This window comes from Notamacropus eugenii, chromosome 5 (assembly GCF_028372415.1).
Source record: "Notamacropus eugenii isolate mMacEug1 chromosome 5, mMacEug1.pri_v2, whole genome shotgun sequence".
In the NCBI taxonomy this organism is placed as follows: domain Eukaryota; kingdom Metazoa; phylum Chordata; class Mammalia; order Diprotodontia; family Macropodidae; genus Notamacropus; species Notamacropus eugenii.
In genome coordinates, this window is record NC_092876.1 from 14,921,712 (window position 1) to 14,935,900 (window position 14,189).

At 42.2% G+C, this 14,189-nt stretch overlaps 1 protein-coding gene across 1 annotated transcript; it reads right to left on the bottom strand.

Annotated features, from left to right (window-relative positions):
* Window positions 1–5,968: 5,968 nt before the first annotated feature.
* LOC140507349 (immunoglobulin superfamily member 1-like) lies at window positions 5,969–12,107 on the bottom strand. The gene is made up of 7 exons (XM_072615461.1): window positions 12,074–12,107; window positions 9,208–9,507; window positions 8,215–8,514; window positions 7,556–7,843; window positions 7,035–7,145; window positions 6,484–6,521; window positions 5,969–6,100 (listed from the first exon to the last, which is right to left on the bottom strand). The coding sequence occupies exons 1-7, from the start codon at window positions 12,105–12,107 to the stop codon at window positions 5,969–5,971; spliced, it is 1,203 nt and encodes a 400-aa protein (XP_072471562.1).
* Window positions 12,108–14,189: the final 2,082 nt, after the last annotated feature.

Here is a 14,189-nt window from a genome sequence, read left to right on the forward strand (position 1 = left end):
AGCAAAACTAAGTATAATTCTTCAGTGGAAAAAAATGGTCCTTTAATGATACAGAGAACTTTCAAGCATTCATGATGAAAAGACCAGAACTGAATAAAAAATTTGACTTTCAAACACAAGAATGAAGAGAAGTATGAAAAGCTATATAGGAAAGAAAAAATATAAAGGACTTTCTAAAGTTGAATTGTATACATTCCTAAATTGAAAGATGATATTTGTAACTCTTGAGACTTTTTTGAATACTTGGGTAGTTGGAGGGATTATACACGTACACACATACACACACACACACACACACACACACACATAGAGAGAGAGAGAACGCAGGGTGAGTTGAATAAGAAGAGATGATACCTAAAATAAAATAAAATTGAGGGGTGAGAGAGGAATATATTGAAAAGAGAAAGGGAGAAATGGAAAGGAATAAATTAACATGCATCGTGGAGACAAGAAAAAGCTTCTTCAGTGGAGGAGAAAAGGGAGGATGTGAGAGGGAAAAGGGGAAGCTTACTCTCTTCACATTTGGCTTGAGGGAATGGCATGCCCACTCAGTTTGTCATGAGAGTGTATGTTGTACTACAGAAGTGTAGGGGAGAAGGGGACAAGTGACTTGAGGGGGATGATAGAAGGGAGGGCAAATGGGAGAAGGGAGTAATCACAAGTTAACACTTTTGGGGAGTGAAAAGGTCAAAAAAGAGAACAGAATAAAACAGGGGCAGGATAGGATGGAAGGAAAGATAGTTAGTCTTACACAACCTGGCTATTATGGAAGTCCTTTGCAAAGCTACACTTATACAGACTATATTGAATTGCCTGCCTTCCCAGTGGGGATGAATGGGGAGGGAGGAAAGAGAAGCTGGAATTCAAAGTACTAGGAATGGCTGCTGAGAATTATTTTTGCATAGAATTGGGAAATAAGAAATACAGGTAATGAGTTATAGAAACCTATCTTGCCCTACAAGAAAAGACAGAAGGGGATAAGGGAAGGGAGGGGTATGATAGAAGGCAGAGCTTATCGAAGGAAGGGGTAATCAGAACGCAAGGTATTATGGGATGGGGGGAGGGGAGAGACAGGGAAAAAATTTACGACTCAAAATTTTGTGGAAATGGATATTGAAAATTAAAAATAAATAAATAAACATAAAATAAAATAAAAAAAAGTACTCGTCTTGAAAATTTACTTGTCAATAAACTGCAATAGCATGAGGGGAATCAAATACAGCTTACTCCACTTAGCATTTAAAGCCCTTAATTATCCTGATTCCAACCTTCCTTTCTATCTTTGTGGGGATTAAGTATGAATTCTGTGTACTCTGTGGCAGAAGTGAAATAGCTACCTTGTTCTTCCTTCCACCTGAGATATGTGTCATCTCCATTTTCTAACATTTTTTATCACCTGCCTGACTTCCATGGAATATGCTTCTCCTCACCTCTAACTCTGTGCGTGTGTGTATGTATGTACTTCAAGTCAGACCTGGGCTTGATTCTCTGACTCTCTCTACTTATTTCCTTTCTTTTCTCTCTCTCCCTGCTTTTCTCTGTCTGTCTCTTTTCTTTTCCATGTAACTATCTCTATCTTACTCACAAAACGGCATGCCCTCAGGGACTGGAGAAGAGGAATAAGGCAAAAAAATGTCTTTGGCCCTAGTTACATGAAGGCTAGAGACAGGTCTGAAGATTGGCGACCTTAGTGTAAATCCCAGCTCTAACCTGTTTCTTGATACTGTGTGATGTTGGCCAAATCCCTTCCCTTCCATGTTCCTTAATTTCCCATTCCTAGAACTCAAGTCTGATCATTCACTCCCCTACCTACTCAATAAACACGAGGGCTTGTTTATTGCCTCCAGAATTAAAAACAAATGTTCTGTTTGGCATGCCAAGCCCTTCACAAATCGTCCCCTTCTAATCTAATTTTACTTCTCTGACACGTATTCTTTGATCCAGGGACCTTGGCCTTCTGGTTGCTCCACAAGCAAGACACTCCATCTCTTTTCTTTGGGTATTTTATCTAACCATCCCCCTATGCCTGGAATGTTCTCCCTCCTCCACACTGACCACTGTCCTCTTAACTACTGGGGGTTCTTTCTTCATGAGGGGCACCAGTTACTTACATTGATGCTCTTCAACTTACTGATGTTCATGAATAAATCTGTGAGTCCTATCAAGCTAACCTTCCAACTCCATTAAACCATTACTAACAGAAACAACTAAAATTAGTTAATTCATGTTACAGAAACATAGCTCTCCTGCTTATTTACTAGTCAGTCAATTAAGTGTTTTTATCTTAGTGCAAACAATTTTCTATCTGATCAAATTTCTAATATTACTTATTATCTGAGATTCAATAAAAATTCCCTCAAATACAGTTTTTGGAACCTCAAATATCCAGGTAACTTTAACCCTGGGAAGTCGAGATAAAAGAGGAAATTCAGGGGACCCTGCATGAGACTAAGCAGAGATGATCACCTCACTCACAATTGCAACAAGGCACATAGCCTGACCTGTCCCAGAGTCTTAGGTCAGGAAATCATGTAGGAGATGTCAGCAAACCAAAAAAGCCACTGATGAATATTACAAACACACAACCACATGCATACATATATTCACACTTATGTTGTTTATGTATATATGTGTGCATATATATACACATAGATAGATAAATAAATCCGTGTGTGTGTCTGTATGTAACAGTAATAGAGACCACCAAAGAAAACTTTTCTTTAACTACTATAAGCAAAGTATCAGAAGAAAATTTGGATTTCCTAAAAATATTTTGCTAAAATATGTGGAATTAAAATCAATGATTAAATGGCACATAAAGAAATTTTACATAATAACAACTGAAAAAGAAATAGAATATCTGATATGGAAAAGAATGTATATGGACAAAAGTTCAAGAAGAGCCACTTTAACAATCTCTGTGCTTCTTGAAATCCATGATCCCTGGTACCCTTTGTGTCAAGAAACCACAAAAATGATCCACTTCTACTAGAACCAGAGGGCAAAATTAATTTCAAAAGAATACGCCAACCATTTCTGAAAAAGACCCCCAAAAGAAAATCAGAGGAATTTCATACCCCAAATTCCTGATCACTCACAATAAAGAACAATAATTGGGCAAGCCTTTGAAAGGAGAATTTCAAATACCAAGGAATTATTGTCAGGATCACAAAAGAGTTTGGAGCCTTACGTCTGAATGAGTGCAGATTTTGGAATAAAATATTCAAAAAGTATGACCTCAAAACTCCGAATTACTTACAATGTAAAGTTGAGCATATGCCTATAAAGGAGCAATAACAGAGAACTTTCAAGTGTTTCTGACAGATTAACAAAAGCAACAAAATAACAGTTGAGTAGCCAAGAAAAAAAAAAAAGGTCATAGAGTACTGGAAAGGCCAATTTACTTGAATAAATTTTAAGAGGCTGTATTACGGTGAAATGCTAACATTTCATGCTTCCTGTAGAAAAAAAAATGACTCACTGTGACTTTTTCTGGTTTTTCTTCTCAGAAATTGGTTTGACACATTTTCTAGGTGAAGGAGGTTTTGGAGGAGCTGAGGCAAAGTTGCTGCCTCTCACTCTGCCATCTTGAATCTTTCTTTGCTGACATTCAATAAAAAGGAAAGGAAAAAGTTCCCTTTCAGAAGCTTATTAACTTCAATATCAGATGAACCTCATCTTTATATAAAATGTACTGAGAAAAGTTAAATATACACCTACAAGTAATTTGGTATAGAAATATATCAAACTCGATAAGGAAATAAGCAAGAATTGGGGTAGTATGGTTAGGGGCACAGATGATAGTAAGAAGGGAATATTTGTTAATAAATCTACCTTTAGTAATCTTGAAGTAGGACTGACAAAGGGGAAAAAGAAAAGAACACCCAAGTGAGTATTCTTGTTTGCCCTCTAGAAAATTGAGGAAGGGATGTTCCAGCAGGAAATAAAAATGAAAGAGTAACATTGCACCATGTGTTAGTGAAAATGAGATGATTTAAGAGAACCTTGGGTAATAGGAACTGAGTATAATTTATGCAAGGACAATGATATTGAAAGGGGAGAAAACTTTGAGAGGTTTAAGAATTCTGAAAAATGCAAACAGTATCTATGCCTGTAGAGGACCTCTGATGAAGCATGTTGTCCAACACTTGACTGAAAGTAATACACACAGATCACAGAAATACATGTTTTTGCTAGGAGCACCATCTGGATTAATTTTACTTAACTCTCTTTATTTGTCATAAGGATTTTATCCTTTATAAAAATAACTGAGAAATTTTTTTCTATTCTAGTTAGGGTTAACAAAAGGAATGCCAAAAAAGAGGAAGAATTTATACATCAAAAAAATCCATTGAGAATAGAAGAAAATGTAACAGGATGATTTTGAAGCAACACATTTAAGTTGTGTGTATATGTGTGTGTATGAAACAGAAAATCACAGACTCATATAATATCTGCTTTTATGTTTCATTGGACGTGAAGAAATGCTTGGGTTTTTTGTTCATTTTAAATTTAAAATAATTCAAAAGTTCAAAGAATCTTGCCTTGAAGCCATAGTAAAACAAACAGGTAAAAGCCCAAAGGAATCCACCTAGTATCTAGCAGGAAAGTACATAAAAAAATATAGGCAGCAGATATTGAAAGGGACTCCAGATGATTCTCAGCAATCTGCCCATTTGTTTACAAGAACTGAGGTGAACTTGAAAGTTCTTTTTTTGTCTGTGCCCTATTATTCCTTAATCCCTCCCTGACTTCTCCATCTAGCCTCTACTTTAAAAGAGTCCTACTTCTGAATGAGTCTCTAATTTTTCACTTCAATTTAACTCAATTTGTAAAAGACTTCCAAGCTCTGATTAGAGCATATGTAAAAATTCCTTCAGATCTGAAATCTGTTTTCGTAAACTGTTAGGGCTTGGTCTGACAAAGTTTGTTCCCAATACAATTCTACAATAATCTGTAAAGCACTCACTCTGCATGAGCCACTGTTGTAGATACTGACAATAAAAATATGAGTGGAATACAAGAGGGTTGATCATGGAAATGCCCAGATGAATTTGATGGCCTTTGTTGGGGATTTTGATTGTCTAGGCCACCAAGATTCTGTGAGAGTACATTAGATGTAAAACAACATGAAAGGTCCTGGGGAAGAGGCATTCAAAACAAAGGAGTTTTGAATGACATACGATTTTATTTTTAATCCTAGAACTGATAGGGAGCAAATGGAGATTATTAACTAGAGGACTAACATAGTCACACCTGCACCTTACAAACATCAATTTGATGGCTGATTGGATTGGAGTGGGAGAGATTGGTGGTAAGTAGACCCACCAGGAGGTGATTACAATAATCTAGATGTGAGGTGAGTCCCAGAGAAGTCGTTGGGTGATTGGAGAAAAGGGGACATATATGAGATGGAATCAAGATGGAAAACATGAGACTTGGCACCAGACTGAATATAGCGGATGAGAATGTGGGATCAATGGAGGATGGCAGTGAGTAGATGAGACTTAGTGGCTGAATTCTTTTCCAGTTTTCTTGCACATGATTTCCCTCTAATCACTCTATAAGCTATTTTTTTTTTCCTGGCAGTATTAACTCCATGACTCCCTGGTGGCTGTCCTTTATATACGGTTTTTAAATCTTCTTTCCTTAGTTTGCCTGGTTTTCATCAAAGCTCAGCTCCAATTCTAGCTAGTGAAGAAAAACCTTGCTGGTCCCCAGGGTTGGTATTGATTTCTCCTCTGAGGTGTTCACCTCCCTTTTACTGTGCATGTATCTGTGAGTGTCTCATCATTGTAGACCAATGCCCAACTCTAGACCCCAGTGGCTAGCCCCAATAGCTATCCTGGTTCCAGTAATGGGAACCTGTGGAACATTATTGGAGAGCAGATGAGATGAGGCTGAAAAAGATGAGAGGAGATGGGAGAAGAGAAAGGAGAGAATTTTTCTAGGACAGTTGTCCAAATCGTTACTTCAAGGACAAAGTGGCATAGAGGGTGGGCTCTCTGGGTGACTCCTTAGGATTGGCTTTCCTCTTATTCAAGTTTCTTGCATTCAGCTCAGTGTAGGTCACTCTCTGTGGGTCTTCAGCCAAGGGAACCTGATGGGAAATATAAGGTATAGGGGACAGTGAGTGAGTTTGGAGCAGGAGTCTTTAATCTATTGGTGTTTTGTGAATATTTTGACAGCCTGTCTGGTGAAAGCAATGGATGCCTTTTTAGAATCGTTCCTTTAACTATATGAAATGAACTTCATGGGATTAAAAGAAAATCAATGATATTGAAGTACAGTTATTGAAATATAAAAAAAAAAAACAATAATTTCAGGAAAGTCTAGTTCAGATGTATGCTATTGGGGAGGAGAAGAAAGAATATGTAAGTGACTAAGAAGTGGTTCAACCCTTGATAAAAGCCTATCAGGAAAAATTAGGGTCAAGGATGAAACAGGCTTTTCCAGGGGAAGGACAGGATGGAACTAACTCACCGACAGTTCCCTTGGTCTCTCTGTGGCCATTCCTGTATCTGAGAAGACAGAAGTTTTTATCATCCTCCAACTTTTAGGAACAGAGATCCCCTTCACCTGTACTCTCCCTTCCCCAGGATCATGCCCCACCTCTGCCCAGATAACTTACATAAGACTCTTCCTCTGGAAGCCACAGGGGGATGTGGAAGGCAGGTGCTGCAAGGAAGACAAAGGAAGCAGAAGCATCTGTTGGTAGAGAGAGGTAAGAAGTACATATGTAATATGTTCATGATGGGAGGCTCTATGAGTATCCTATCCCCACCAAGGACTCTTTCCTATGCAGTGGGTCTGTGGTGGCTTGCGGAGGAAGGAACAAGGGACCGTGGGAAGAGGGGATGTGTTTCCTTACCTCCTTGGGATCTCAACTTTTAAAGACCCTGGTAAGAGAGACATGGGAAGGGAATAAGTAAGGTCAGGGAAGTCTCAAATGCGGTAACAAAAGTCCCAGTCCTGACACACTTCTTTATTCCTTTAGACACTGAGGGGCTTCTCTATGTCTTTGACATGCTCACCCACAGGGATGGATCCTTGGCAGAGGACTGCCAGCAAGAGAAGGCAGAGGAGGAGCAGGAGGAAGGAAACACAGCTCAGGATGATGATGAGGGTGTTACTGAACTCTGAACCTGTGGTGGAGGAAGAGAAAAGAATCTTCACAAATCACTGTTCTAAGACATCTTTGCCCCTGAAATTGTCCCTGTATTTTCACTTCTTAACCCCCTCCACAACACCACAACACTAACAGCATCCAACAATTAAACAGAAACCCTACTGAGAGAGGCCTTGGAATGAGAAACAGAGAAATCAGGATAAAGATGTGTAGGTCACCTGGAAGTATGAGAGGGGGAATTCTTATGACCCAGGTCACATCCTTGGTCTGTAAAGCCTTGGAATTGAGCAAAATTTCGGGCTCTGTTTTCTCTTATACTGTATCTCCTGGCCAGAACCAATAACTAGGATTCATTTCTTTGTAGGAGCAGAGGGAGAGAGTGGTGATTGAAGACCTTCAGTGCTCCTGTGGTCTTCTTTGTCTCACTTGTCACTATGAGCTGCAGAGAGTCACTATGTTGTTTCCAGAGATGTTCATTGATGCTGAGTTGGTATGTGCAACTGTAATTGCCAGAGTACTTGGGGGTCACATGATTCAGGAAGTACAGGGCTCCATGCTGAACGATATCCATGCTTAACAGATTTTTCTCATCTTCCTCCTTGTATAGAACAAACCTAGTACCTCTTGAGGGCCCCCAGCAGAAGAAGGTCACATCAGACCCTGAGGCCACCTTAGGGCCAGGCCAGGCTGAGAGGGAAGGCCTGGGAGGTACATCTGTAAACATAAGTAAAGACCAGAGAATCTTAGGGTAATTTCCACAGTTGGAATGGGGGAATAAAGAGCTTCCACTGATAGGGGTGGATACTAAGCCTCACATGTTCCCTTGGGGTGCTAGGAACAGGAAGGTTTTTTCCTCTTTCCATCCCTGTCTCTAGAGCTTGGAGTAGCACCTAAGCTGGCCCATTCTTCCACTTTGCTTTCCCCATCCATAGACACCAGCAGCTCTTATGTAAACCTCTACTTTGTGATACACAAAATAGCCCTCTGATGAATGTGCCTTTTCAGACTTCCTGTGATACCTCTTAAGTTTGGATACTTCCAATTTTTTTTCATTTCACTCTCTGGAAATCTGGATAGAAGCTCACCTATCACCCAGATCTCTAGGACCTCACTGGGCTGAGAAATCTTGTATGGAACTGTCCTGTCCTGGTAGAAACAGCTGTAGTTGCCAGCATCCTGGGCACTCAGAGAGATGAGGGGGAAGACAGCCAAGGTCCCTGATGGGCTCTGGCTCTTCAAGGGCTGAGAAGTTCCCATCCTCAGCAGAGTGAATGTTGCCCTCCAAAGGGATGTGTGAGGTGGCTGTTGGCACTGGAGAGTCACAAGCATCCCAGGCTCCACCACAGGGCCTGGTAGGACTGAGAGGGAAGGCTTGGAGAGAGATCCTGTGAGAGGGAGAACATGGGGCTGGAAGTCAGCACACCTGGGCAAAGGGGAGCTCTGTACCTGAGTCCCTATGTAACCTTGGCCCATTCATTGACCCTGTCTAAGCCTCAGTTTTCTCCTCTGTAAATGGAGGGCTTGAACAGAAGATCATTTATACATTTCTAGCTGTAGATTTCTTGGTATCTAGGGAACTTTCACATTTGAGGGAGGTATTCCAACCTATGGACTCAGGCACCTCATGACTCACAAGAGGGAAGGTCATGACCCTTAATTTTTCAACTCGGCTGTCACAGACAGACACAGCATTCAGCTTCAAACAGTTCAGATCATCATCCTGAAGTGGGAAGGCTCACATTCATTTCTCGGCTCAGTCACTCACTTGCTGTGTGACATTGCACAAGTCCTTCCCTCTCTCTGAATCTTATTTGCTCATTTCCAAGGCTTCCTTCAGCTCTGGGTCTCTGTAAATTTTCTTCTAAGCCCCAAATCAGTCCTCACCAACACCTTTCTTCCCCAGATTCTAGATTGCAAGAAAAATGCCTCATATCTTGCAAGGACTCTGAAACCTGTCAGGCCCCAGGGCAGAGCTGACTGTGTAGACACCAGGGCTTGTCTCTGTGAGTCCCCAGTCTGGACAGAGAGCAGAGGGATCCTCAGAATTAATCTGGGGCTCTGATCCCCACCCCCCTCACCTGGCACCACCAGCTGCAGGGCCTCACTGGGCTCTGATTCTCTAGCAGGTTCTTTCTGTTCCCTGTAAGTACAGTTGTAGCTCCCATGGTGCTCAGGTTTCACAGATGAGAGGGAGAAGCTAGTCCAGAGATGTGCTGAGATCTGCTTCTGTAAAGGCTTTTGGGTTCCAACCTTCCCCAGAATGAAAGTTACTTCTTCATGGGAAGACAGCTTAGGCCTTGAGCACCAGAGAGTGACATTGTCCCCTGGGGCCACCAAGAGTTCAGGTTGTGGCCACAATATAGGCCTGGGGAGTTTTCCTGAGGGGAAAGGGAAGTATCAAATGTCAGATTTAGAAGATGTTTACAGGACTCCTTCCCTATACCTTTAGTGAGAGGGAAAATAACAATCTTACTTCAGTTTTCACTTTCTTATCTTGAGGTGTGAACACCCCCATTATCCTGTGGCCCAAAGCTGAGTCCATGTAGGACAGAACACTGTTTCAAGATCTCTTCCTGCCTCCCCCCAAACCATCCCTTCAGAATTCCCTGGATTTTGTGATGTCTCCATAGCTCTGTGGGTTCCTAAGTGTCAGATGTATTTGGGTGTTTGAGAGGTTTCCATCTACAATCACCAGACACAGTCAGCTCCCGGGTGCTGCTGAGATCTGACCTCACATGGGGAGCTGTCTTCCTATAATAAATACATCTGTAACTCCCAGTATCCTCCAGTCTCACAGACGAAAGTCAGAAGTCAACCCAGGTCCTTCCAGGGCTCTGTAGCTGCAAGGGCTCCAGGCTTTTTGCCTCCAGTAGGGCAAAAGTGTAGTCTGGATTTGGTGTCTTTTCTGATATGATACACCTGAAGGTGAATGTTGTCCCTGGGGATATTGTGGAGCCAGACAAAGCTGAAATGTGGGGTTTGGGGAGTTTTCCTGTGAAAGGAGGAAAGAAGAAAGAGAGTGACTGATCTCTCCTCCCAATCCCTACAAATCATTCCCTGAACCAGAGCTGAGGAGGCACAGGGTTGGCTGATTGTCCCTGTCCAGACCCCTTTGTCCAGTCCTATAGGCCAATTCATGGCTCAATTACTTGTTCCCTGACCGCAGATGTTGTAGTCTCACAAAAATTCTGAAAGAACAGATTGATGGGAGGAGCAGGGACACTGACAGATGAAGTCACCCTCCCCACCAGCCCTCTTCTGTCCTCTTCCAAGGAGGCCAGGTCTGTGCCTATAGACTGAACTAACTGGACCAAATCAGCATCCTAATGCAAACTGCAATTTCAGATCTTGGTTTTAAACTTTGATGTTTGAAAAACTCTTTCCTATGTTAAACCTTACATATGGGGGATTAGACGGACACTCCAATTGGGCCCAGGGCCCTACCCACTGCTCTACATTGCCATGTGGTGCCAAACACCTGGCCTGCCAATCTAGCCCATGCCTCATTGAAACTAGAGCTGGGCTGGCAGAATTGTTTGTCTCCCTAGGTGGGCATGGACTGGCAGAAGAGGATGTGGGCGGCCTCTGGGCACTTCTGTGAAGAATGAAATGTTTATCTGTTTCTCTAGCTCTCATTCATCACCTATATATCAGGTAACGCCTGCTCAGTGATGGGGAAGCCCCTAAGGTTTAGGGAAAAAAACAACCCTGCAGTACTCAGAGATGACAGGAGTTTGAGAAATAATGTGTCATTTAATTAGATAATTGGATAATTATTTGATTATTGGATAATTCAACCCATGAGCTTCATGTCATGGAAGGGAAATGTGAGGTACATGGATGGAAGGAGCTTGCCCAGTGTCACCCTAGTAGGACCTATGGAGGCAGGTATATGATTCCCCCTCCCCCACAACCCAATTCATTCCTCAAGACTGGCTCCTTTCCCACCAGGGATGGTTGCAGACTAGCATCCTCTTACATGTCACCTCTAGGGCCAGGGGTTCCCAGGGTCCAGAGAAACGAGGATACTAAGGGGAAGCAGAGAGACAAACCTGAGGGTTTGTCCCTCATGTAGGTGACTTTCCAAGGAAGGATCTGGGCTCCACTTTCAGGACTGGCTTATTTCCCACAAGGGACGGTTGTAGACTAGCACCCCATCACCAGTCACGACCAAGGCCAGGCCTTCACTGAGCTCTGACCACAAGAGCCCCTGCCCAGGGTGGCAGCTGTAGTTTCTTGCATCTCTTGAGTGATCCACATTTCTTAGCATGAAATCTGCCTTCTGCCAGGAGACATTTCTCTCTTCTCTGAGCTCTCCATACTTCCAGAGCTGGAATCAGTCACTCACCACGTGTCCCTGACACCTAAGGGCTACATCTGATTTCCTGGGGACCACACGACTTGAGATTGCCCAGAGGATGGGTCTTGGAAGGGTTTCTGATAGGAAACATAATTCAAATTCCTAGTGCCTTCTGTAATCCTCATGTCTCCTTCACCATCTGATTCTGAAGCCCCACTCTGAGTAACCCCATTGATTCACTTCAGTGTCCCCCATTTTCCTCTGTGATCATCGTGGATTATATATATGTCTGGAGTAATTGGGTATAAGGAAGGGAAAGAGAAGAATAGGATGTAGGGGGCAGGACTCACCAATCTGTGCCCTCACCACCCAGTCTAGACACAGACCTGTAAGAGAAGCTCAGGTCAAGGATGTCTCCAGTCCAACCCACACTGGCCTATCCACAACTTTCACCAAAGGCCCTGAACCTCTAATTCTGCTTTGACCAGAATATGAAGGAAGATCGCTTTCAGCAGAGCCTGGGATCCTGCTCTGGCCCAAATGTTTCTGTCTCCTCCTTAGGTTCTCTCCCTGTCCTTCAGTTAGCAAACCAAGAGACTTATCACAATGTCCTTCCCTCCCCAGGCCTAACACTGGACACTCACCAGTGAACATCAGGAAAGCAATGGTGAGGCCCATGGTGGGTCATCAGCTCTGTCCTGGGCTGCCCAGCCTCAGCTGGGCAGTGGGGAAAATGTCGACAGATTAGAGGCTGCCCCAGGATGTGATTGTCAGCCCTGTTGCCTCCTCCAAAGTCCAGCCCCACAATTTCTGCTCTTATACTGATTAATGAGAGACAATGGTCGCTTAGCTCAGGGTATCAGTGTGTCTTAAGTTTAGTTAAGGCAATGGATAAAGACTTCTAATGGGTATCGAGTATTGATGACCACCACTGACGATGAGATCAGGGCTGAAATTTTTCGACTTGCCTGGCAATGCCTAGGATACCCCATAGGAACCTTATCCTGAAAAAATTAAGTTTGGACACTAAGGTCTAATGCCATGGCCCTAGAAGACCTTGCCTAAACCTTGTGTTCAGCTGGTTATTGAGCACACGGTCCATGTTTGATAACATTTCTGGGGGAGTCTCAAGTTCTGTTCTCTTGAGATTAATGAGATCATCATCATCAACAATGGTTGCCATTTATCTAGCACTTTAAGGCTTTCAAATTATTTTACAGTTTTTTTCTCCTTTCATTATCAAAGCTATGTTGGGGGATACATTCTATATTATCCCCATTTTATTGATGAAAAATGGAGGAAGAAAAGGACAAGTTACTTGCTCACATTCTCACAGTTGAAAAGAGTCTAAGGAATGATTTTTATCTTCAATTTTTCTGACTCCAAATCAGTTGAAGTGATGAATGTGCCACCAAGTGCTATAGGATTGTGATTCATTCTGGGTGAAACTGACCCATAAGTATTTAAAAACCTCACTTGCTGCCTCTCCTTTAGGACCTTACAACAGCAGCACCTTCAGTCTAGGAATGACCAGCAATGGTGTAGGTTGCTCTGAGGACTCTTTGGTTAGGCAATGCCCCTCCCCATAAAATTGTCCCTCGACCAGGTAGTCTTAGGAGGTCATCATGGCCACAGCTGCCAATTCTGGGCTGCCTTGCACATCATGGTATTTCCTCTCACAGAGCCCCCTGAAGCAGGCTGCTACCCACCTACACAAGATCTAAATCAGTCTCAATTACCATTTATTAAGCTTCTGCTGTATGGTTCGTGCAGTAGTAGGTGCTGGAATGCAAAGACAAAATAAATAGAATTGTCTGAAATGGAGCTGACACTCTATTGATGAGGACAAAAGTATATATGTCAACCTCAAAAACTGAGGTAGGAAGCAGAGTCCTTTTGTGAACAGAAGATTATTAATGGCAGAAAAATGCATCCAATTGGCACAAAGACAGAGTACAGTAGTGTGGGCTGGGAAAAAGGAGGAAATTAAGTTGAAATGGATGAATCTGATAGAAGAGAGTCTGGTGTTAAGAGAGATAGCCTTGACCTGGGTACACCATGGCTCAGAATCATGAGTGGAGGTTTTGAGGAGCAGGTAATCTTCCTTTCACTTCAGGAAAAAATAGGGAGATTGAGTAAATCATTCACTTTGAATAGAAAAGGGAGTTGAGCACAAGTGTGTGATGCCAACTGAGATGGTCACTGGTACTGTCCTATGTAAAATCAATTATGAATCTTTGTTTATCCTCCAGTGTTGCCTGGCTTTAAGATAACTGCTGAGCATTCAAAGTCAAAAAGTTTCTCAGAGTGTTTTGGTTCTTTCAGGTGAGACAGCATGTGCAAAGGTGAATGTTTGTACAGAATGAATACGTACAGTATCAATATAAAATAAATACGTGCATATGGATTGATACATGGGAAGACACTAGCAGTATGGGAATCAGTTCTTACATTAGGTTGAAGATAACATGTGGGTAGTGTCTTAAATGAATACCAAGAGCCTGTGAGGAAATGATTGGGGGGAGGGTGTAATAAAGATATAACCAATAGTCAAAGCAATTCTGTGTTTCTGAATTGTTTATTGTTGTAGGCTATATATATGTATTTAAATATACATACCCAGGAGCACTCACACACGTGTATATGCGCACACACCCAAACACACACAAACACAGATCTTCATTGGTAGTTTGCCTTCATTCTTGAAGAGGACCAAAATGACATAAATATGTTAAAATCAAGTTTCACTGTGTCTGAAAG

What these genes read in the sequence shown, in the direction of transcription:
- LOC140507349 (XM_072615461.1), bottom strand. Translation starts at nt 12,107, where the DNA reads ATGGGCCTCACCATTGCTTTCCTGATGTTCACTG. An exon ending in CCTGCAGCTGGTGGTGCCAG is followed by an intron (nt 8,515 to 9,207) that starts GTGAGGGGGGTG and finishes TCCCTCTCACAG; the next exon opens with GATCTCTCTCCAAGCCTTCC. An exon ending in CCAAGGATCCATCCCTGTGG is followed by an intron (nt 6,522 to 7,034) that starts GTGAGCATGTCA and finishes CTGTCTTCTCAG; the next exon opens with ATACAGGAATGGCCACAGAG.